Source organism: Salmo trutta, chromosome 20 (genome assembly GCF_901001165.1).
Source record: "Salmo trutta chromosome 20, fSalTru1.1, whole genome shotgun sequence".
Classification (NCBI taxonomy): domain Eukaryota; kingdom Metazoa; phylum Chordata; class Actinopteri; order Salmoniformes; family Salmonidae; genus Salmo; species Salmo trutta.
In genome coordinates, this window is record NC_042976.1 from 32269471 (window position 1) to 32292384 (window position 22914).

Consider the following 22914-nt stretch of genomic DNA (forward strand, 5'->3'; position numbering starts at 1 on the left):
TTGTGTTGTGTGTCTAGGCCAGTGTAAGGGTGATTTCTGAGATCTGATTGGCCCAGACATTGTGACTGATGGCTCATGCTGTTTCTGGCAGCCAGGTCACCCATGTATGATACAAGTCAGTATTCGATGTCAATCCATGTCTGAGGACGTCGGGAGGTGACGTGGAAACCGGCTATTAGGGGCAACAGTATTTGCCTCTGGTGCTGAAGGTTGCATGTTCAAATCCAGTGATAGAAAGTTGTGTGTGTGTGTGTGTGTGTGTGTGTGTGTGTGTGTGTGTGTGTGTGTGTGTGTGTGTGTGTGTGTGTGTGTGTGTGTGTAAGCTGCTGCTAGAAACCAACTCACAGTCTCATGTCAGAATTAGATGTTCATCCATGTTTCTCAAATATCAAAGTGTTTACATTTAGGTATTAAGTCTGAATGGTTAAGGTTTGGGATAGGCTTAAAACAAACATCTCAAAAACAACTTTTTTTCGCTGGATTTGAACATGCAAATTGGTAGTAAAAAATGTGGAGTTAATACATAAACTTAACCATAAACACTTTGAAATTTGACGTTTGCAACAACTTTGAGATTTGACATTTGAGAAACGTGTGTAACAACATTCGTTGTCTGAAGAAGATGAATCATCGGACCAGAACGCAGCGTGGTAGGTGTTCATGATTATTTTAATAACTGAACACTAAAACAAAAATAACAAAGAGAATACTGAAACAGTTCCGTAAGGTGCAAACACTAAACAGAAAGTAACTACCCACAAAAACCCTGTGGGAAAAGGCTACCTAAGTATGGTTCCCAATCAGAGACAACGATAGACAGCTGTCCCTGATTGAGAACCATACCCGGCCAAAACAAAGAAATACACAAAACATAGAAAAGGGTACATAGAATGCCCACCCTAGTCACACCCTGGCCTAACCAAAATAGAGAACAAAACCCTCTCTATGGCCAGGGCGTGACAATGTGGATGAATGTCTAATTCTGATGTGAGACCTAGTCGGTTCTGGCAGCAACTAAAACACACATAAACACACCTGTGCGTACACACCTGCACTGTAAAAGAGAAACATACTGGCAAAAATGTATTGGTTCAATATCCATTATTTTACAGAGCTGATATCTGTATAAAATATTATTTTGAGAAGATCAGGGAGTTTTGCGACGAAGAGGTTATGGACATCACATGGCCTGCACCAAAGTCAAGGGTAGGACAGAAACAGGCTCTCTGAATATAGATTCCCATGTTCATGCGTGGTTCGGACGGACCAGTCATCAGCACTATCTGCAGTGCCTCTATTCAAATGGCTCTCTCCTGACACACATCTCCTAACACACATACGTTGCTGGTCCTATTATTTTTTTTATCCTGATGCTCAGCCACTTTACCGCTGATTGTATGCATATAACTAACTTATCTATCACTGATAATGTTATTTGTGGGGCTAGCGGCAGCAGCCCCAGCTTAGATATTCAACATACTTCTTCTTATTATTGGTGGGGCAGAGTTGCAAAGAAAAAAAACATATCTCAGACTGGCCAATAAAAGAAAAGATTAAGATGGGCAAAAGAACACAGACACTGGACAGAGGAACTCTGCCTAGAAGGCTAGCATCCCGGAGTCACCTCTTCACTGTTGACGTTGAGACTGATGTTTTGCGGGTACTATTTAATGAAGCTGCTAGTTGAGGACTTGTGAGGCGTCTGTTTCTCAAACTAGACACTCTAATGTACTTGTCCTCTTGCTCAGTTGTGCACCGGGGCCTCCCACTCCTCTTTCTATTCTGGTTAGAGCCAGTTTGCGCTGTTCTGTGAAGGGAGTAGTACACAGCGTTGTACGAGATCTTCAGTTTCTTGGCAATTTCTCACATGGAATAGCCTTCATTTCTCAGAACAAGAATAGACTGATGAGTTTCAGAAGAATAGTATTTGTTTCTGGCCATTTTGAACCTGTAATCGAACACCCAAATGCTGATGCTCCAGATACTCAACTAGTCTAAAGAAGGCCAGTTTTATTGCTTCTTTAAATAGCACAACAGTTTTCAGCTGTGCTAACATAATTGCAAAAGGGTTTTCTAATGATCAATTTGCCTTTTAAAAGGATAAACTTGGATTAGCTAACACAAAGTGCCATTGGAACACAGGATGGTTGCTGATAATGGGCCTCTGTACGCCTATGTAGATATTCCATAAAAAATCTGCCGTTTCCAGCTACAATAGTCATTTACAACATTAACTATGTCTACACTGAATTTCTGATCAATTTGATGTTATTTTAATGGACAAAAAATGTGCATTTCTTTCAAAAACAAGGTCATTTCAAACTTTTGAACGGTAGTGTACCTCAACTGCATAACTCTGACCGCAACCGCACAACTTCTGACCATATCTAGTGTCCACAACCACACAGTGACATACCTCAACCACATAACTTCTGACCATATCTGGTGTCCACAACCACACAGTGACATACCTCAACCACATAACTTCTGACCATATCTGGTGTCCACAACCACACAGTGACATACCTCAACCACATAACTTCTGACCATATCTGGTGTCCACAACCACACAGTGACATACCTCAACCACATAACTTCTGACCATATCTAGTGTCCACAACCACACAGTGACATACCTCAACCACATAACTTCTGACCATATCTAGTGTCCACAACCACACAGTGACATACCTCAACCACATAACTTCTGACCATATCTAGTGTCCACAACCACACAGTGACATACCTCAACCACATAACTTCTGACCATATCTAGTGTCCACAACCACACAGTGACATACCTCAACCACATAACTTCTGACCGCAATCAAACAAATTCTGACCACATCTAGTGTCCACAACCACACAGCTCCTGACCTCAACCACACAATTACATACGACAACAACACAACTTCTGACCACACAACTTCTGATCACACATTTAACTACTAACCATATCCAAACAACTTTTGACTACAACTACTGAACCACATAACTACTGACCACTACTACTACAACTTCTGACCAAATCTACTGACTTTCGATGAGAATTAAAAATGAAATTTTTACCCGTATTTCATTACCACAAACATTTCAAGAGCTTTAGCTAGCCCCACCAACTTTACTTGTAAAGTTACCATCTAGTTAATATTGTTCTTGTACATACTGTATAATATCTTATTTATATTGACGCTATCTATTTCTGATATTGCTACTATGCAAGTAACAATTTGGCTGTACTGTTTACAACTTCTGTAGAGACCCATCCACTTGGCAAGATGTGGCTGGGGGTAATAGCATTTCTTTCACATGATCCATCTAATTAGTGTGTCTGGGTAAGCATCATCTAATATTTATAAAATATTTTTATCTGGACACTTTCTGTTTATCTGGAATTTTTCCTTATTGTAGGCTACTACTTTTACCACTTTTAGTCTTAATCTTTGCTACACTACTCACTGTTTAGCACATGACCTCACATGTGAATCCTTAAAGACATGGGTGGGCCTGGCTTAAGAGGGTGTGAACAATGCTGAATGGGTGAAGACAAAGGAGAGCTCCCCAGTAGGTATCAAAACATTCAATGGCCATTTTCTCAAAAGTGAGTTTACAAGTTTATCAACTTTCAAAGCAGAATTACTTTCCCATTGTTCCTCAACTGTAGTGTATGATATACCACTTTGTAGCTCTGAGTCTCTGCTTTTATCCAATGTAAAAAACACAATTTCAAATTTTGCTACATAAGACCGATTTGAGCCAGTCGGTCATATATATCTGTTAAAAGTTTTTTTTCTCCATTATTTTTACGGACCTTCCCTGTAATATATTGAAGGGAATGTCCATTAAAAAAAAAGTAAAATGTATTTTTTTAACAGATGTATACATATATCAGCTCTGCTGTCACGTCCTGACCATAGAGTGCTCTAATTTTCTATGGTAGAGTAGGTCAGGGAGTGACTGGGGGGTTTATCTAGTTTATTTTTTCTATGTTGTGCTCTAGTTTCTTTTTTCTGTTTTTTTTCTGATTCTCAATTCATCGTTGTCTCTAATTGGGGATCATATTTACGTAGTTGTTTTTTCCACCTGTTTGTGGGAGATTATTTTTGAGTTAGTGCATGTTGCACCTCTGTCGTCACGGTTTGTGTTTTGTTTATAGTTTATTGTTTGTTTGGCTAAGTTTCACAATATAATAAAGATATGGAACGATACTCACGCTGCGCCTTGGTCAGTTTCTACACACATGCGTGACATCTGCCTATTTAATGGACAGTCAGTAGGCAGGTTTCCATTAACCCAGGTTTGTTAGACAAAATCAATGTCATATATTATTATATACAGATCTCTGGACATATACACTTTTACGTCTGCTATGTTAGGTTAGATACACACATACCGCATAGACCGCATGAGAGAGGAATCTACACAACACAACAACAAGAGGGACAGAGACAGTTCATAAAAGTATACCTCATCTACTTTGAAGAACTGCTCAAATGATTTTGTCAGACAGCTCTGCAGCATAGGCTACTTAGGCAAACTAGCTAAATAGGTTACCTTAAGACTAGAGTATAGGGAACACATAGATTACGTTAGGTCTGGCTGGCAGACTGCTACTGCCTGAGCAGAGATGAGATGATGACTTAAAAAAGAAATTAGGAATTAAAAATAATACGTCATCAAAAAAAGTAAGTAATATACACAACTGAAATGTTGGATTATTTCATAGTAATTTCCTATTTTTCTATTGATGTGTAACCAATATGGACCTGACAGAGACTATGGAATATTTTGAATGTTTTGGCAATTGAATTCTCGTTATTTTGGGCTTTGGAATTTCCATGAAAAAAAAGAAGCATTTCATGTCTAAAAAAATGATCGAAACCGAAATTGAAAAACCGTGATTTAAAAAAAATAATCGAACTGAAACTGAACCCACCTCAAAAAGCACAAATCGCTCAGCACTAAAGGCTTTACACTAAGCAGTGTGTTAATTTAACACTGAAAAGTATGGAACCGTATAGACACTGGACCAGTGTTAAATTTAACACTTTCAGTGTTGATTTAAGACTGGAGAATTTGCTGTGTGTGCATGCTAATGTGGAAAGAATTGTAGATTATGAGGAGCCTCCTGTGGGCAGTGCTTTATGAATATTGATTAGCTAACAATCAGACTGCAGTCTCTTTCTCTGCTGGCAAAGGGCTAGGTTGGGTTCCAAACAGAGGACTCCCAATTCTCTCCTGCCCTTGCTCCCTTCATACCTTCCCTTGCGCCTTTCAGTCCTTCCCTTGCTCCCTTCATTCCTGCCCTTGCTCCCTTCATTCTTTCCCTTGCTCCCTTCATTGTTGCCCTTTCTCCCCTTAATTCCATCCTTGCTTCCTTTACTCCTTCCCTTACTCCCTTCATTCCTTCCCTTGCTCACTTTTTTCCTACACTTGATTCCTTCATTCTTGCTTTTGCTTCCTTCATTCCTGCCCTTGCTCCCTTCATTTTTGCCCTTGTTCTCTGTTTTCCTACCCTTGCTCCTTTCAGTCCTGCCCTTGATCCCTTCCCTCCAACCGTGACAACTTGGAGGTACGAAACACGTGAATACTTGTACTATCATCCAGTCAGCCATTGAATAAAATATCATTGGTAGGAGATGACAAATGGCAAGTGAAGTGAACAAGTCTGAATGAGAACATTTTTGTTTGGGAGCATAGCATAGAAAATAGCAATTTCAATGCACAGTATTGGAGTGGGAGAGGTACTATATGGAAGAGTAAATTCTAATTAAAGTAGAAAGGCATTCCTGTAGGGCAAATACATTGAATTCCTCATGTTGAATGTAGTTCTCTAGGAGGCAGTTGTTTACATAATTAAACAAATGTACTTTCTTCTTGCTCTGCTCTCCACATGCCAGTGTGTATACCTGCTGCCTCAGATTAATATTTTCATGTTTCGGTGGACTTGACTTCCTTCTGCGCTAATGTTAAAAAAATATGTGTCAGATATTCCTTAATAACACAAAATTGGAGAGAGAAGTACATAAGTGAGATTGAAAAATTGTTCAAGGCAGTGTAGCAGCAAATGATCTGTGCTGCAATGAAATTGATTTGCATATCTACTACACATACACACACATACACGTTATCTAACTCAAACAAGCAGGGAATATCTCATTCTGCCAGAATACCATTATATAAGGAATATTCTCTGTTATATCCATCTTTCTCATTATTCTCTCTTCCACTGTGACTGATTGGACGTTCTCTAAACACAGTGAACATATCTTTGGGTCTGGCTGCTTTTTCGACTTGTCTACTCTCACTACTGTAATATGTCTGTCTGTGTTTGACGGGTTCTCACAGGGGGAACTGGTTAAAGTAGCGGCTCAAACTCCTAGCATGCCATGGAACATGATCTATAGTCAAATTCAAATCAAATCAAACGTTATTAGTCACATGCGCCGAATACAACAGTGAAACAGTGCTTACTTACGAGCCCCTAACCAACAATGCAGTTAAAAAAAGATGAGTAAGAATAAGAAATAACAGTAACAAGTAATGAAAGAGCAGCAGTAAAATAACAATAGCAAGACTATATACAGGGAGGTACCGATACAGAGTCAATGTGCATGGGAACTGGTTAGTTGAGGTAGTATGTACATGTAGGTATAGTTATTAAATTGACCATGCATAGATGACAACAGAGAGTAGCAGTGGTGTGAAGAGGGGGTGAGAGAGGGGGCACTGCAAATTGTCTGGGTAGCCATTTAATTAGATGTTCAGGAGTCTTATGGTTGGGGGTAGAAGCTGTTTAGAAGCCTCTTGGACCTAGATTTGGCGCTCTGGTACCGCTTGCCGTGCAGTAGCAGAGAGAACAGTCTATGACTAGGGTGGCTGGAATCTTTGACAATTTTTAGGGCCTTCCTCTGACACCGCCTGGTATAGAGGTCCTGGATGGCAGGAAGCTTGCCCCCAGTGATGTACAGGGCCGTACACACTGTCCTCTGTTCTCTCTCTTTCATCTCTCCCCCTCTCTTTTTTCTCCCTCTCTTCTCTCTCCCTCTCGTTTTTCTCCCTCTCTTCTCTCCCCTTCATTTTTTTCTCCCTCTCTTCTCTTCTCTCTCCCTCTTTTTTCTCCCTCTCTCTTCTCTCCCCCTCTCTTCTCTCTCCCCTTCTCTTTTCTCCCCCTCTCTCTTCTCTCCCTCTCTCTTCTCTCTCTCCCTCTCTCATTTATTTTTATTTTTTCTCTTCTTCTCTGTATGGACTTGAATATTGCAGACACTGCTGTCCCCTCTAGCATCTGTCATGGTTACTGTCAGGGCTCAGAGTCAGGGTCAGAATCATGACGAGGATTTTGTGTGCGTCCGCTTACAAACATGCACACACGCACACACAGAGAGCAAGAGAGAGAGAGAGAGAGACACACACACACACACACTGCCAATGGATGAGCCAGAGTGGCCTTTTTATCTCAATATCATAACATTCCTGGGTACAAATTAAGTACCTTACTATGATTGTTTTCAATGAAAATGTAAATGTAGTTAGGAGCGTCGGGAAGTGGTCTGAGGGGGAGGGGAAGACTGAAAACTAGCTGTTATTGGCAGAGAGGTTTGTAACTCTCCATCTTATTGCTCTATTAACTCACAAGGCAGGCCAAAAACCCATCCCAGCAAAACAGACTGATATTTCAGGTGGTCTTTTTAAACACCTCTTACACTTAAAGGCGCTATCATAATTTTCACAATTTCACAGTATTACTCCCAACTCATAGTGTGGAAATATATATGTATAAAACACAGAGAAATCACATTTTTGACTGCACTAGGCCTTTAAGTCTTTTACCAAAAAGCCTTAATGTTTCTTATTACTTAATGATTTGACCCAATTTTACATTAGCCATGATAGCGGCTCTGGATAATATTTAAAAAAATCTTAAACCAAGCAAGAATCCAAATGCTCATTAGGAAAGCTTCTGAACTTTATTACCTTTTCAGAAGCAGCAATATGGCATTCATGTCTAAAGTTGGCCAAACTCATAAACTCAGCCCAAAAATAAATGTCCTCTCGCTGTCAACAGCGTTTATTTGAAGCAAACTTAACATGTGTAAATATTTGTATGAACATAACAAGATTCAACAACTGAGACATAAACTGAACAAGTTCCACAGACGTGTGACTAACAGAAATGGAATAATGTGTCCCTGAACAAAGGTGGGGTCCAAATCAAAAATAACAGTCAGTTTCTGGTGTGGCCACCAACTGCATTAAGTACTGCAGTGCATCTCCTCCTCATTGACTGCACCAGATTTGCCGGTTCTTTCTGTGAGATGTTACCCCACTCTTCCACCAAGGCACCTGGCTCTTCGCTGGCCATGGCAGAACACTGACATTCCTGTCTTGCAGGAAATCACGCACAGAACGAGCAGTATGGCTGATGGCATTGTCATGCTGGAGGGTCATGTCAGGGTGAGCCTGCAGGAAGGGTACCACATGAGGGAGGAGGATGTCTTCCTTGTAATGCACAGTGTTGAGATTGCCTGCAATGACAGCAAGCTCAGTCCGATGATGCTGTGACACACCGACCCAGACCATGATGGACCCTCCACCTTGAAATCGATCCCGCTCCAGAGTACAGGTCTCGGTGTAACGCTCATTCCTTCGACGATAAACGCGAATCTGACCATCACCCCTGGTGAGACAAAACCGCGACTCGTCAGTGAAGAGCACTTTTAACAGTCCTGTCTGGTCCAGCGACGGTGGGTTTGTGCCCATAGGCGACATTGTTGCCGGTGAAGTCTGGTGAGGACCTGACTTACAACAGGCCTACAAGCCCTCAGTCCAGCCTCTCTCAGCCTATTGTGGACAGTCTGAGCACTGATGGAGGGATTGTGTTCCTGGTGTAACTCGGGCAGCTGTTGTTGCCATCCTGTACCTGTCCCGCAGGTGTGATGTTCGGATGTACCGATCCTGTGCAGGTGTTGTTACACGTGGTCTGCCACTGCGAGGATGATCAGTTGTCCGTCCTGTCTCCCTGTAGAGCTGTCTTAGGCGTCTCACAGTATGGACATTGCAATTTATTGCCCAGGCCACATCTGCAGTCCTCATGCCTCCTTGCAGCATGCCTATAGCACGTTCATACAGATGTTCAGGGACCCTGGGCATCTTTCTTTTGGTGTTTTTCAGAGTCAGTAGAAAGGCCTCTTTAGTGTCCTAAGTTTTCATAACTGTGACCCTAATTGCCTACCGTCTGTAAGCTGTTAGTGTCTTAACAACTGTTCCACAGGTGCATGTTCATTAATTGTTTATGGTTCATTGAACAAGCATGGGAAACAGTGTTTAAACCCTTTACAATGAAGATCTGTGAAGTTATTTGGATTTTTACAAATTATCTTTGAAAGACAGGGTCCTGAAAAAGGGACGTTTCTTTTTTTGCTGAGATTATCTATTTATAATTCATGAACTGTCTGTCTCCGACTGTCTTTTTCCCCCCACCAATTAGAAAATGTCTCACTTCATACTCTCCACTCCCTCGCTCTCTGCTCTTTACAGCTGTACAATTTATTCCCTGTCCATTCTACATGTCACACACACACACTCACACACACACACACACACGTATGATTGCAAGCACACGTGCACACACAGACACACACAACAAGCACACACAGCCAGACACTGCAGGGATAATCTCTGTTTGCTACGACCAGATCATTGCAATACGGAGGGATCTCAGCTGCAGGGGCATAGATAAGTCTCTATAATGACATTTCATGGCCTTAGATATTGACACTAAACCTCCTTCACCCAACTGTTGCGGAAATACAGCTTTTTTGGATTCTATTTTGGCGGAATTCAATCAAATACGCACAGCAGGAGACCCGGCACTGCCGAAAAAATGACATTATTGCCTGCTCTACGTCAAAGTGCATTGTGAGTAATCAGCGTGGGTCAGGCAGAAGAGACGTGGGAGCCCTCCCCATCAAAGAGTGGCTGAGATGCATCCTGGTTGTTTATTTCAGGGTATATATACCGCATTTCAGGTGCAGGGTAATTACAAAGCATACAAAAAGACATGAGAACACCTGCACACTGTTTACATGCCCAGAAGGTTAATTAAGCAACCTTTGGACCACTGGTAATCCAACAAAACCCGACAGTGCTGGAGGATTTGCTGCACTAAAACTCTGAAAGCTTCTAAACCGAGAACAAAGAACTCTGTCTTGTGCCATGTGAGTTACGTCACGCCTTAAAACAGTTACGCAGTCAGGAGAAATTATCATTGATAAGGACAAATAAACACAAAACAATTTAAACTTACGCCAATGAAACTTGAAGCGCAGTGTCACACATCATTACTATTTAGAGAGAGAAGCTGTAGTTTCACATGTACCACGACTGATCTGCTGGTCTGAAGCTAATGTAGTGCTGTGTAGGTAGTGCAGTGTTACACAGTATGACAGAGTGCTCTGTATTTATATGCAGTGCTGTATGCAGTTTTGTGAAGTATTTATTAGTATTACGTACTTTCCTGCAGTATGACACCATATTATGCCGTTTTATGTAGTAGTATTTCGCAGTATTACACACAGACTAATGATTCATCTTTTATAGAGACTCACATTCTCTGTGGTTTCCTGCATCATATCATATGGATATCTTTTATCTTTATTCGTTTACTTTTATTCATTCATTTTATAATCATATATAACCACTTCTTAGGTTTTGAAACCTTAGCCGATACTCCACCACCCCCAACAGCCCTTTTTCTGAACATGGATATCATGGAACATCCTGAATTCAGGGATAACGGGAGCAGGATAAGCTCTGTCAGAAGTAATGGGCCAAAATTCACCCAACTTACTGTGGGAAGCTTGTGGAAGGCTACCTGAAATGTTTGACCCAAGTTAAACAATTTAAAGGCAATGCTACCAAATACTAATTGAGTGTGTGTAAACTTCTGACCCACTGGGAATGTGATGAAAGAAATTAAAGCTGAAATAAATCACTCTCTACTATTATTCTGACATTTCACATTCTTAAAAAAAATTGTGATCCTAATTGACCTAAGACAGAGAATTTTTACTAGGATTAAATGTCAGGAATTGTGAAAACCTGAGTTTAAATGTATTTGGCTAAGGTGTATGTCAAATTCCGACTTCAACTGTATTTCAAGGATCTAGCTTGCGGACTTAATATAAAACTTGAGTCATCGGCATACATGGACACCTTTGTTTTTAAGCCTTGGATTTCTAATCCTCGAATGTTGTTATTTGATCTGATTTTAATAGCTAGCATTTTGATGGCCATACGCCGAGGAACTTGAAACTTTCCACCTTCTCCACTGCGGTCCCGTCGATGTGGATAGGGGGGTGCTCCCTCTGCTGTTTCCTGAAGTGCGCGATCATCTCCTTTGTTTTGTTGACGTTGAGTGAGAGGTTATTTTCCTGGCACCACACTCCCAGCCCCCTCACCTCCTCCCTGTAGGTTGTCTCATCATTGTTGGTAATCAGGCCTACTACTGTTGTGTCGTCTGCAAACTTGATGATTGAGCTGGAGACGTGCGTGGCCACGCAGTCATGGGTGAACAGGGAGTACAGGAGAAGGCTGAGTACTTACCCTTGTGGGGCCCCAGTGTTGAGTATCAGCGAAGTCGAGGTGTTGTTTCCTACCTTCATCACCTGAGACTGAGCATTAGCGAATAATATACTCGGAAGCGGTGGGTGGTGTGTGCGCCTCCTGAGTCGGACTAGAAGTCCACTCCGAATAAATCTGTTTTGGATCAGCCTCTGGAATCAGTTCAATTGCCCTGGTGGGTACGAACAAAGGATCCGACTCGGGAAAGTCGTATTCCTGGTCGTAATGTTGCTAATGGTGATGAGTTACCGCCACTCTGATATTCAAAAGTTCTTCCCGGCTGTATGCAATATCACAAAAATAATTCTGAGCTAATAATGTAAGAAATAACACATAAAAAACTAAATACTGCAAAGTTGCCTAGGAGCTAGAAGCACAGCTGCCCTATCTAATTGGTGACATTTTCATCTGTTCTGTTGTATTGTCATTACATGTTAAGGTTGAACACTGACAGCTTTGTAACTTCAATGAGGCTGACTGAGTTGTATGAGTTCCTCAAGAGCCTATGTAAATCCCAAAGTTGGTTTGGTTACCACTTTATTACTATACAGTGGGGGAAAAAAGTATTTAGTCAGCCACCAATTGTGCAAGTTCTCCCACTTAAAAAGATGAGAGAGGCCTGTAATTTTCATCATAGGTACACGTCAACTATGACAGACAAAATGAGAAAAAAAATCCAGAAAATCACATTGTAGGATTTTTAATGAATTTATTTGCAAATTATGGTGGAAAATAAGTATTTGGTCACCTACAAACAAGCAAGATTTCTGGCTCTCACAGACCTGTAACTTCTTCTTTAAGAGGCTCCTCTGTCCTCCACTCGTTACCTGTATTAATGGCACCTGTTTGAACTTGTTATCAGTATAAAAGACACCTGTCCACAACCTCAAACAGTCACACTCCAAACTCCACTATGGCAAAGACCAAAGAGCTGTCAAAGGACACCAGAAACACAATTGTAGACCTGCACCAGGCTGGGAAGACTGAATCTGCAATAGGTAAGCAGCTTGGTTTGAAGAAATCAACTGTGGGAGCAATTATTAGGAAATGGAAGACATACAAGAGCACTGATAATCTCCCTCGATCTCGGGCTCCACGCAAGATCTCACCCCGTGGGGTCAAAATTATCACAAGAACGGTGAGCAAAAATCCCAGAACCACACGGGGGGACCTAGTGAATGACCTGCAGAGAGCTGGGACCAAAGTAACAAAGCCTACCATCAGTAACACACTACGCCGCCAGGGACTCAAATCCTGCAGTGCCAGACGTGTCCCCCTGCTTAAGCTAGTACATGTCCAGGCCCGTCTGAAGTTTGCTAGAGAGCATTTGGATGATCCAGAAGAGGATTGGGAGAATGTCATATGGTCAGATGAAACCAAAATATAACTTTTTGGTAAAAACTCAACTCGTCGTGTTTGGAGGACAAAGAATGCTGAGTTGCATCCAAAGAACACCATACCTACTGTGAAGCATGGGGTGGAAACATCATGCTATGTGGCTGTTTTTCTGCAAAGGGACCAGGACGACTGATCCGTGTAAAGGAAAGAATGAATGGGGCCATGTATCGTGAGATTTTGAGTGAAAACCTCCTTCTATCAGCAAGGGCATTGAAGATGAAACATGGCTGGGTCTTTCAGCATGACAATGATCGCTTCTCTTGTTTTGTTTATCTGCATTTATTCATGATTAAACTCACCTTGTGCACATGCTTCCTGACTCCTGGCGTATACTAACAGAATACTACCTCATGGAAGCAGCAGAAGATAAAACCAGCTTCCAGACCATCAACGAACAGGGTCATCTACTCCAACACCACCGCCTGGCGCAACTGGGTATGGCTATGGAGGAGGTCCTCCCCATTCTCTACTGTCTCGACACCACCAGAGAAGATCTTCATACCACCAACAGAGGGCCTCCTACCACAGCTTGTCGCAGTGAGCCAATCCCCAGCCTACCCAGCAGTCCACCCAGGTCAGTGATGCCTGACCGTCCCTTCCGGAGAAGTGTGACGGTACTCCATCGAAATGCCGTGGCTTCCTACTCCAGTACTCCCTCTATTTCGCCCATCAGACGGGAGCCCCCACCACCGAGAGGTCTAAGGTTGCCACAGTAATTTCCCTGCTGACCGGGCCGCATTGGAGTGGGCTACGGCAGTCTGGGAGAGAGGAGAGGACGAGCTGGGTTCCTACGAGAGGTTCAGATACAGCCTGGAATCGAAACAGGGACTGTAGTGACACCTCTTGCACTGAGATGCAGTGCCTTAGACCGCAGCACCATTCGGGAGCCCTCAAGAGCCCATTAAGGACCGGCAGTGAACAGTTTTTTCCTCAGCGAAGAAGCTTGCCACAAGGGGGTTCGAACCCATGGTTAAAGCACACTATCAATGTCAAGTCATCCGCTTTAGCAATGTGTGCATCCCAGAAGCAATGCTATTTGGCAATAATGGTACTTCACTGCTATTTGATAAGTCCATAAGGTTCTTTTATTTTTATTTTACAATGTACGATAAACTTACATGTTGTAAGGACATCATTTATATTTTTTTTACATAAAAGCACATGGACGTGTGTGAAACAGATAAGCAAAAATGTGGGATTTAGTCATATATGCGAAAATGTTGTCTAATACTAGTAGCCTAGTCAAGGACGTATCAATGCAATATTGACACAACATTTTGTTACAGACCAACAGAACAAAAGTTAACCTCGAAATTTGTAGGTTTAAATGTTCCCTCTGGTGGCCAGGGTTGATCTATTTTAAGAAATGCCATTGGTTGGTGGATATAATGCCTAAGATCTTTGATAGGCTGATGAGGAATTTGTTACGGGAAATAATCACTGTCAGCTGAGGTTAGTGTAGGGCTAACATGTAGCCTTCCAGGTCATGTGATGGGACCAGCTACATTGTGAGTGGTTGAAAAAGTACCCCCATTTTCATACTTGAGTAAAAGTAAAGATAGAAAGTGATTCAAGTAAAAGTCACCAAGTAAAATACTACTTGAGTAAAAGTTTAAAAGTATTTGGTTGTAAATATACTTAAGCATCAAAAGTAAATGTAATTCTAAAAATATACCTAAGCATCATTTTAAATTGCTCATATTAAGCAAACCAGACGGCACAATTTGTTTTTTTAAATTTATGGATAGCCAGGGGCACACTCCAACCCTCAGACATCATTTACAAACAAAGCATGTGTGTTCTCTTGATAAGTGTGTGAATTGGACAATTTTCCAATCCTGCTAAGCATTCAAAATATAAGTACTTTTGGTTGTCAGGGAAAATGTATGGAGTAAAAAGTAAAGTGAAAGTAGTCAAAAATGTAAGTAATAAAGTACAGATACCCCAAAAAACTATTTAAGTAGTACTTTAAAGTATTTTTACGTAAGTACCTCACACCACTGTAGAATGTAGCTTTCTATGACGTGCAAGTAAATTTACGATTTTAATTGGCTGATGCATATCGCCAGTGACATCATCATACAGTAAACTCTCCTTAGCGTCATTTATGACGTCATCAACGAAGCATTTCACATAATGATAGACAGAAACATTTCCACGTCGCATGCAAATAACAGAAAGGTTAGATGTTGTAATTGTAATAATATGCCTGCCCCTCCCCAGGTATCGTGTCGTTGATCTCCCTGGTGGTCCTGTCCTATGACCGTTACAGCACCCTGACCCTGTACAACAAGCGTGGTCCTGACTACCGCAAGCCCCTGCTGGCTGTGGGGGGCTCCTGGCTCTACTCCATATTCTGGACGGTGCCCCCCCTGCTGGGCTGGAGTAGCTACGACTTGGAGGGGGCCGGCACCAGCTGCTCTGTGTCATGGACCCTGAGGACGGCTCAGTCCCACGCCTACATCATCTGTCTGTTCATCTTCTGTCTGGGTCTGCCCATCGTCATCATGGTCTACTGCTACTGTCGGCTGCTGTGGGCCGTCAAACAGGTGTGGGTGGGGGGTGTGGTAAGGGCGGGGTACAGGGGAGTGTGTGTGTACAAGTTGGGGAGACCTTCAAATTGAATTGAATCTGGCTCCCTGTAGAGATCAATATCAGAACTCTGATCAAAACTTAACTAAACCCGTATTGTGTTTTAATCAAGATGTACTCCATGCATCTGCACATGCATGTTGTTTGGGGTGGTGAATTAACGCCAAGATCAGCCCCCTAGAAAACCCAGCGAGTCTGGAGGTGGTTTCAACCTTGTCACTTTATCCACCATTTCTTTGTGTTTCTACATTTACAATCAAAATAGCAGTTTGGCTTGAGTTCAGGACCCTCCAAGAACAAATCTCTGAGGGGTTTCATGTTGCCAAAACACATTTTCAAGTGAAGCTGCTACGGTGTGTAAATATTCCCCCAGCCAGCATGTTTAAACGATGTGTGATGGTTTGGTTTAGGACCTTTCTCAGTCCACTACTTTAAGGTGGTTAAATCTCTTTCACCCCAAGTGTCTACCTCTAAGTGTTCACCCCTCAGATTTATAAATCAAAAGAGGACCATTGCACTCCCCCAAAAGTTTGGTTGGTGTGTAAAACATGTGAATCCAGATAAGCAGTAAAGTGTTATGGGTCTGCACTCAAACAGATGTTGCGTAAAGCTCACCTCATCGGGATAGCGTACACAGACATTTTGGCCTTCTTCAGTGTGTAGGTTCACACACTTCTCTTCCTCTTCCCTCCTTCTCCCTTCCAATTTGTCTCTCTTTTACGTGCTTCTGTTATAATTGAACTCTGCATTGTTGAGGAAGAGCTTGTAAATCAACGTTTCACTGAATGGTTTACACTTTGATATGATTTAAGCTGAAACGTCTGTGTATGCTATCCTGATGGAGACCCATCACACTTTATTCCCCTTCAGATAGAATCAGGACCAGGATTGAGTGAATGAGTGTGTTAGCTGAGTGCTGGCTGGATTACCCAATGCAAATCTGTTTAGTGGGATTTCACGGAGTCCTGGACTCACAATCAGCAGCTTTCACAAAGCCCTAAACCACTCCGAGTGAGCGCAGGGAAATGTCCTGAGAAACATGTGAGCATGTATATGCATGAATGCACACTATATATGCACACTTACACATACAGATTATGGGGTTATTTTGTTGTGTGTGTTAGCTACTGACCCCTCTCTAATCCCAAATCTAAATAATCCCTTTCTTCTGTTCGGACTCCCCTGATAAGAATAAGCAGCTTTCACTAAATGTGTCTTGCAGCATGAAGCGCCAGAGTCAGCTGCCGTGCACGGTGTCAAGAACTGACCAATCAACAATGAATACAGCCCACCACTGTTTTGCTATTAGAGCTGTAATTACGTTGCCTGACAACTCATCACACATTTAGTTACGCTGCCCTGTCGATCGCTCCATACATTAGTTTGAACCTGTCATCTTTGAAGTTGTTTGTGCCGACGTCAAAATGACGTGATTCATGATTCGCGTTGGCCCAACCCATCGGTTTCTGGGACCATTTAGAATGGTCAGAATGTGTTCGCATTCTCAGAGCAAATCCAGACTCATCGTGGAGAAGAAACGTTAGTGGATGTGGCATTTGACCTGAGCGATGTGGATCGGTAGCCAGGCAAGTTTTTACGACCGAAATGGGACAGACTTATGAAGACAGCCCCAGTGCCCAACCCCTCAGATCCCCATAGTAATTCAGCAATTCAGACAGACAAGCGGAGTCAATCACCACCTTCCGGAGACACCTGAAACCCCACCTCTAAGGAATACCTGGGATAGGATAAAGTAATCCTTCTACCCCCCCCCTTCAAAAGATTTAGATGCACTATTGTAAAGTGGTTGTTCTACTGGATATTATAGGTGAATGCACCAATTTGTAAGTCGCTCTGGATAAGAGCGTCTGCTAAATGACTTAAATGTAAATGTAAGTAGGATTAGTGAGTGGTCCCAATAGCCCACTTACATTTAAGCGTGCTAGAAGGTCCAAGTCAGGGCAACGAGAAATCAAAATTCAGCAGATGAATCTGCAAAAATGGCATACAACTCAAGGCACAGATACATGTGATAATTAAACCTTGCCTGGGAGACCAAAATGCCTTCGGCATTAGCTCAAAAGGTTAACACACAGAGTTCGAGTGTTGGCGCAACAGGATGGAGAGAGGGTCAGTGCCTTAGTCCTCTAGAATGGAGGGAGGAGTATGGACTCTCTCCCTATCTGCTGTCCCCTGATAGGGAGGGTGGGGGAGATGAATGGAGCGTCAGTTGTCTCATGGCTGAAATGGCAGGTTAGCGTCTCAAAATGGATGGATTGATTATCACTGGCTCTCTGTGGGTTTGGAGAGAGGCCCTCAGGCAGAACAATGAACGTACACTGCAGGGATGTGAGTGAGAGAGAGACAGACTATTCCCTCTCGAATATAAGCATTTATCAAACATCCAGAGTGTGTGTGATGTCCAGGGGGTTGAGAATATAAATACAGCAAACAGGTACATTTCTGTTTGGGCAAAAGGACTATTATATTCTCTCCCTGGGGTGACGAAACTTACCGTCTCTTCCCCTCACTCACTCTCTCCTTTCATCTCACCTGTCTCTAGGTGGGTAAGATACGTAGGACAGCGGCGCGGCGGAGAGAGTACCACATCCTGTTCATGGTGCTGACCACGGTGGTGTGCTATATATTGTGCTGGATGCCCTACGGCGTGGTGGCCATGATGGCGACGTTTGGCCGGCCCGGCATCATCACCCCCGTGGCCGCCGTGGTGCCCTCGCTCCTGGCCAAGAGCAGCACTGTCATCAACCCTCTCATCTACATCCTCATGAACAAACAGGTTAGTCGGGGGGGGGGGGCGGGGGTGTAAGTGTGTGTTTGTCAGTAATCGGAGGTTGGGATGTCAATAATATGGCTTTGAAAGACAATGTTCTCGATTGCATTCACTGTTATCGCTGCACATGTCGGTTCAAATCGGAAATGGCCTATAAATGGCGCATTGCCGACAGCAATCCACGGATTGAATCCCGACCTAAGTATTGATTACTCTGGAGAGATCTTTTGTACACATACAATGCTTTTATTTACATGGTAACAATAAATTAACAATTTCATTGTATACAAACAGTCAACTTAAATACCTATTCAAATTTAATAAAGAAACCGGCAATGACAAATCAAAAGGAAAAACGTAGTTCTAAAAAACATTGTGACAGAAGAAGAGAGTACAGAGCGACTGTGGAGGAGGGATCAAGTTAAGCAGTGATCTCCAAAACGAACTGTTTTCTCTTTGTTATTTCTGTGCTGAACACAATGCACCTGGCGTGTCCATCCTTACCACAGAGAATGATAAAAGGACTCTAGTTCCCAAAAGCCTATTTTAGCATGGGCAGCACCATCGAAAGATGTCCTCATTTTGAAGTAGTCAACTGGGTGGTACTTCCTATGGGTTAAAGAAGATCACATAATTCCATCCAGGTCATCAGGAGGCAATCAGCAAATTAATTATACTTGCGAACAAACATTCCATATCTGCAGGTGGCTGTAAAATCGCCAACCTTGGCTTTATATCTGTTCAAACAACACAATATAGGTGGCAGTTTGCACCCTTACAGTTTGTATACCAACTCAAATGGATATGGTCTCAATGACGCCGCCTGTGTGCTCAGGCGCCATAATGGGATAGATACAAAGAAGCGTCCTCTATCATTCTCTATGGTCCATACAGATACGTTGGTCTTTATCCTATAACACCCCTCTGAAGGGAACATATAGCACCTTAAAAATACCTGCTATAAGAAACATATCCACCCACTAACCGACACACACCAGCACAAATTACATTTGGCACAGTATCAAGATTTCAATGCCTTAGCCAAAGGCATTGCATTTGATCAAGAAGTGCTTCTACGGAACTAATAATTGCTGCTCTCGTTTCCAGCCGGATAAAATTTCCCTACGCACACAATATACACTTGCACAACGCAGGTAGAAAAATCGTATATTTTTCCAGCATGGTCTTTTTTTATGTGTCTTGGAGCTCTAATGCTGTTTTTTTGTACAGAAAAGTACAGAGTAAAGCACAGTACAGCCAACTTTTTAGTTGTATGGTTTGTATTCTTGTTTTGTATCATCGTTGTAATTAAAATGTGTGACTGTCCTTGTCTATCAGTGTTTTGTTACTTGCCATGTCTTGTGGACCCCAGGAAGAGTAGCTGCTGCTTCTGCAAACGCTAATTGGGATCCAGACAAGTACACATACATGGACAGTTTAAGACTCTTATCCTTGCTCCGGATAGATTTACATGCTCTGTGCATTGGAATATAAAAAAGTTATTATATCTTTTTTTTTTGCACTGTCAATGTGTCAATCACAAACGTAACAATTACATGTAATGATTGGAACACTTCAATAATAATGCATGGACATGAATCAGAGACTCGTGTGAGTCCATTCCAGACAGTTTCATCAAAGCCCCCCTCTGTTTGCCTTTGTTAGATCTCTCAGTGAGAGGTGGGCCTTGGGAAATCATTTGACGCAGCGGTGTGTCTGGCTCCTTCAAGCCATGTGTTAATGAGATGGCAGATGTGGCTCAAAATATTTTGCTTGCCTGGCGTGCCGGTGTAACAGTTATTCCGAACCATGCTTGTGTGCTGAGTAACCTTGCCTAAAACGTAAAATACTTGCGTTGGCTCCCCAAGCTAATGGTCTGTCACACCGGTTGGGACGGGTTTGTACTGTTAACACTAGGTCATTCATCCTAGGTAGCTCAATCGCATTTAAAAACGGCTCCAACTCTAAATGGTATTCCTGTTCAGTCTCTCTTCACTCATCTATCACTTGATTACAACAACAAATCTCTTCAGCAGATGCCTCTTTATTCCAAGCAGCGTTTGACTACCATGTTTACGAACGGATCAATTTGTTTCCTCAACCCTGGTTAAGCACTGTTCCTGGAGCAAGGGCACAGCAACACTTTCCTGAATATCACAACGCAAAACAAACAAACCACGCACACACAAATCTCTTCGTTGAATTATGTCACTATGGCTGCCAATGTCAACCCCTCCCAGTTGTCCTTACCCAGGGAATGGTCACCATCTGGCCATTACAGAAAGGACTACAGTGGCCGTAATGGCAGATCTGATTGACAACAAGTGCATGATCTGTTTGGTCTTATAGGAGGCTCAGCTTGGGATAAAGGTGAAGCTTAGTAGTTGTAAGCGGATTTGTGGTTGGAAAGAACAGCCTCCGCTGTCCATTCTAGCATGACCAGATAGTGATCCCATAGAATATATAGCAATATAGGATCTCTGAGTGATCCCCCTCTCCTCTCACGCACACACAATAGCTAGCTGAAACACACTGCAGGCAGGTCTGGCACAGAGTCAGGAAGGAAGACATTAAAGCCGGACAAAGAATGAGTCTGGAAATATTACCGCTTCAAATCCCTGCCATAATAAGAAAAGGTCTCCGGCAGCGCACCGTGGCAGCCTGCTGCAAGCCCAGGCAAAAGAGTACTTTCAGAACAATATTGGAGGATTCAGTCAAAATGAGAACAGTAAAGAAATAGGGAATGGTAGGCTTAAGTTACTAGACCATGCTCTGCTGAACGCCACAAACCATATCAGCGTGACATGCCTGGGAGGCAGTCCAGCTACTGAGCCCTGCGGACTGAAACCCTTGACTATCTAGGGCACATATTCTGTGTACAGATGTAGGATCTTAATTTGATCACCCTGTTGAAGGAGAGCTGTCCTGAAATGCAGGACATTTAAAACTTGTGGTGTATTTGAGGTTTACAAAAAGCTTCTGAAGTTTGTAGTTTTCACTTTGAAATTTCATCCCCTTCAAAAAAAGTCAAGTTATTATAATCCACATAATAAATCCACATTTCCCGTTGTGCAGGATTATTTTCCTGCTGTAGCAAACTGGCTCAAATTAAGATCCTACATCTGTAGTGTGCTCAGATTTAACTGTCCTAGGGAGAGGTTTGGCCTTGACAGTGGGAGGTGTGGTGTGATTACATTCATTTAAAGAGGCAGGTCAGTCATCGTAGTAGTTACAGCTGCTTTTAAAAGAGACGTCAGAGAGAGGGTGTTGGTTCAATTCCCTTTTGGCATGGGGTGGACACTGGAAAGTAAGGGAGTTTGACTAGTGACCTCTCCTACCCCTGCCCACCACTAACAGAACACTAGACGGTTTGAGCAACACTATGAGGTGACTAACAGCTTTCTTTAAATCTTAACTATTAAACAATTAAATCAGCAATAAAAACCACAACAATGACACTGCAGTTACATGGTTAGCATACATTATGTGTAAGGTCAGTCTGGGTGTTTTGAAAGGCGACCCAGTGTTCGGTTGGCTACTAGGCACAGGGTTACAGCTGTTGTTAGAATGCTTTGTGAGTCCTCTCTTACCCCCTAACTCCTATCCGCTAGCCTAGCCCTGCATCCGTTGGTGTTCACAAATCTTAAAAAGGACATCATTGTATTGGATTAGGCCAAAGAATGGGCAACCAAAGGGTTTTCCAGGGTTTGGTACCCAACTATCCACCAGACACAGAACTGTGCATGCCCTTGAAGTGGCAACCAGTCAGCCAGTCTTAAAGAGCTAAGTGGGAGTATGACAATCTCTTTATGAGTTGGCAAGTGGTCCAGTACAGCTTGGGAGATGAGAAAAGAAGAGCAAAGAGTGATTGGGCATAAAGCGCAGCAGCAGCAATCAACAGCAATCAAAACCCTGATGACAACACCACCATCAAATAAGACTTTGAAATAAGACTAGAGGACATTTAAGGAATGTTGAACACAGAGAAATGTGTGACTGTTGTAGATAAAAATACACAATGTACCATCTTGATTAGGTAATACTGAGGTGATGAGTGCTTGGTGTAGTTCCAGCATGTCTGTATTGAGATACATGTACCTGTATGTATGAGCATGTGTCCTGTATTGTCATTGAAGTGGTACTGAGGTACATTTTGAATTAAAGTTCAAGTTTTTGTTACGGGTTGTCAGGAGTGTGTGGCTGGTGTATGCCGAGTTTGTACATGTTCAGAAGTGTGTGTTTGGTATGGACGTGTTTTCAGACATTCAGTGCGGACCACTGCTCATTTTCTCAAAGATTAATTTACCACCCCATGAGAGCCATAAAAAAAACAAAAAAAACACCCACCATTAAAAAAAACTGTGGACTGTCCTTTAAGTCATTTTAAGGAAGAAGAGCAACCAGAGCTCTAGAAAAACAACACTTCACAACAGCAAAACACATTAAGATATACAGTACCAGTCAAAAGTTTGGACACACATACTCATTCAAGGGTTTTTCTTTATAATAAA

At 42.4% G+C, this 22914-nt stretch overlaps 1 protein-coding gene across 1 annotated transcript in view; it reads left to right on the forward strand.

The window, feature by feature from the left end:
• LOC115155886 (parapinopsin-like) overlaps nucleotides 1–22914 on the forward strand; it is a 32667-nt gene that overhangs the window by 1554 nt on the left and 8199 nt on the right. Inside the window, exons 2-3 of the mRNA XM_029702894.1 lie at nucleotides 15244–15569; nucleotides 18176–18409. Coding sequence (XP_029558754.1) covers nucleotides 15244–15569; nucleotides 18176–18409 — 560 coding nt within the window. The remainder of the gene's footprint in view (nucleotides 1–15243; nucleotides 15570–18175; nucleotides 18410–22914) is intronic.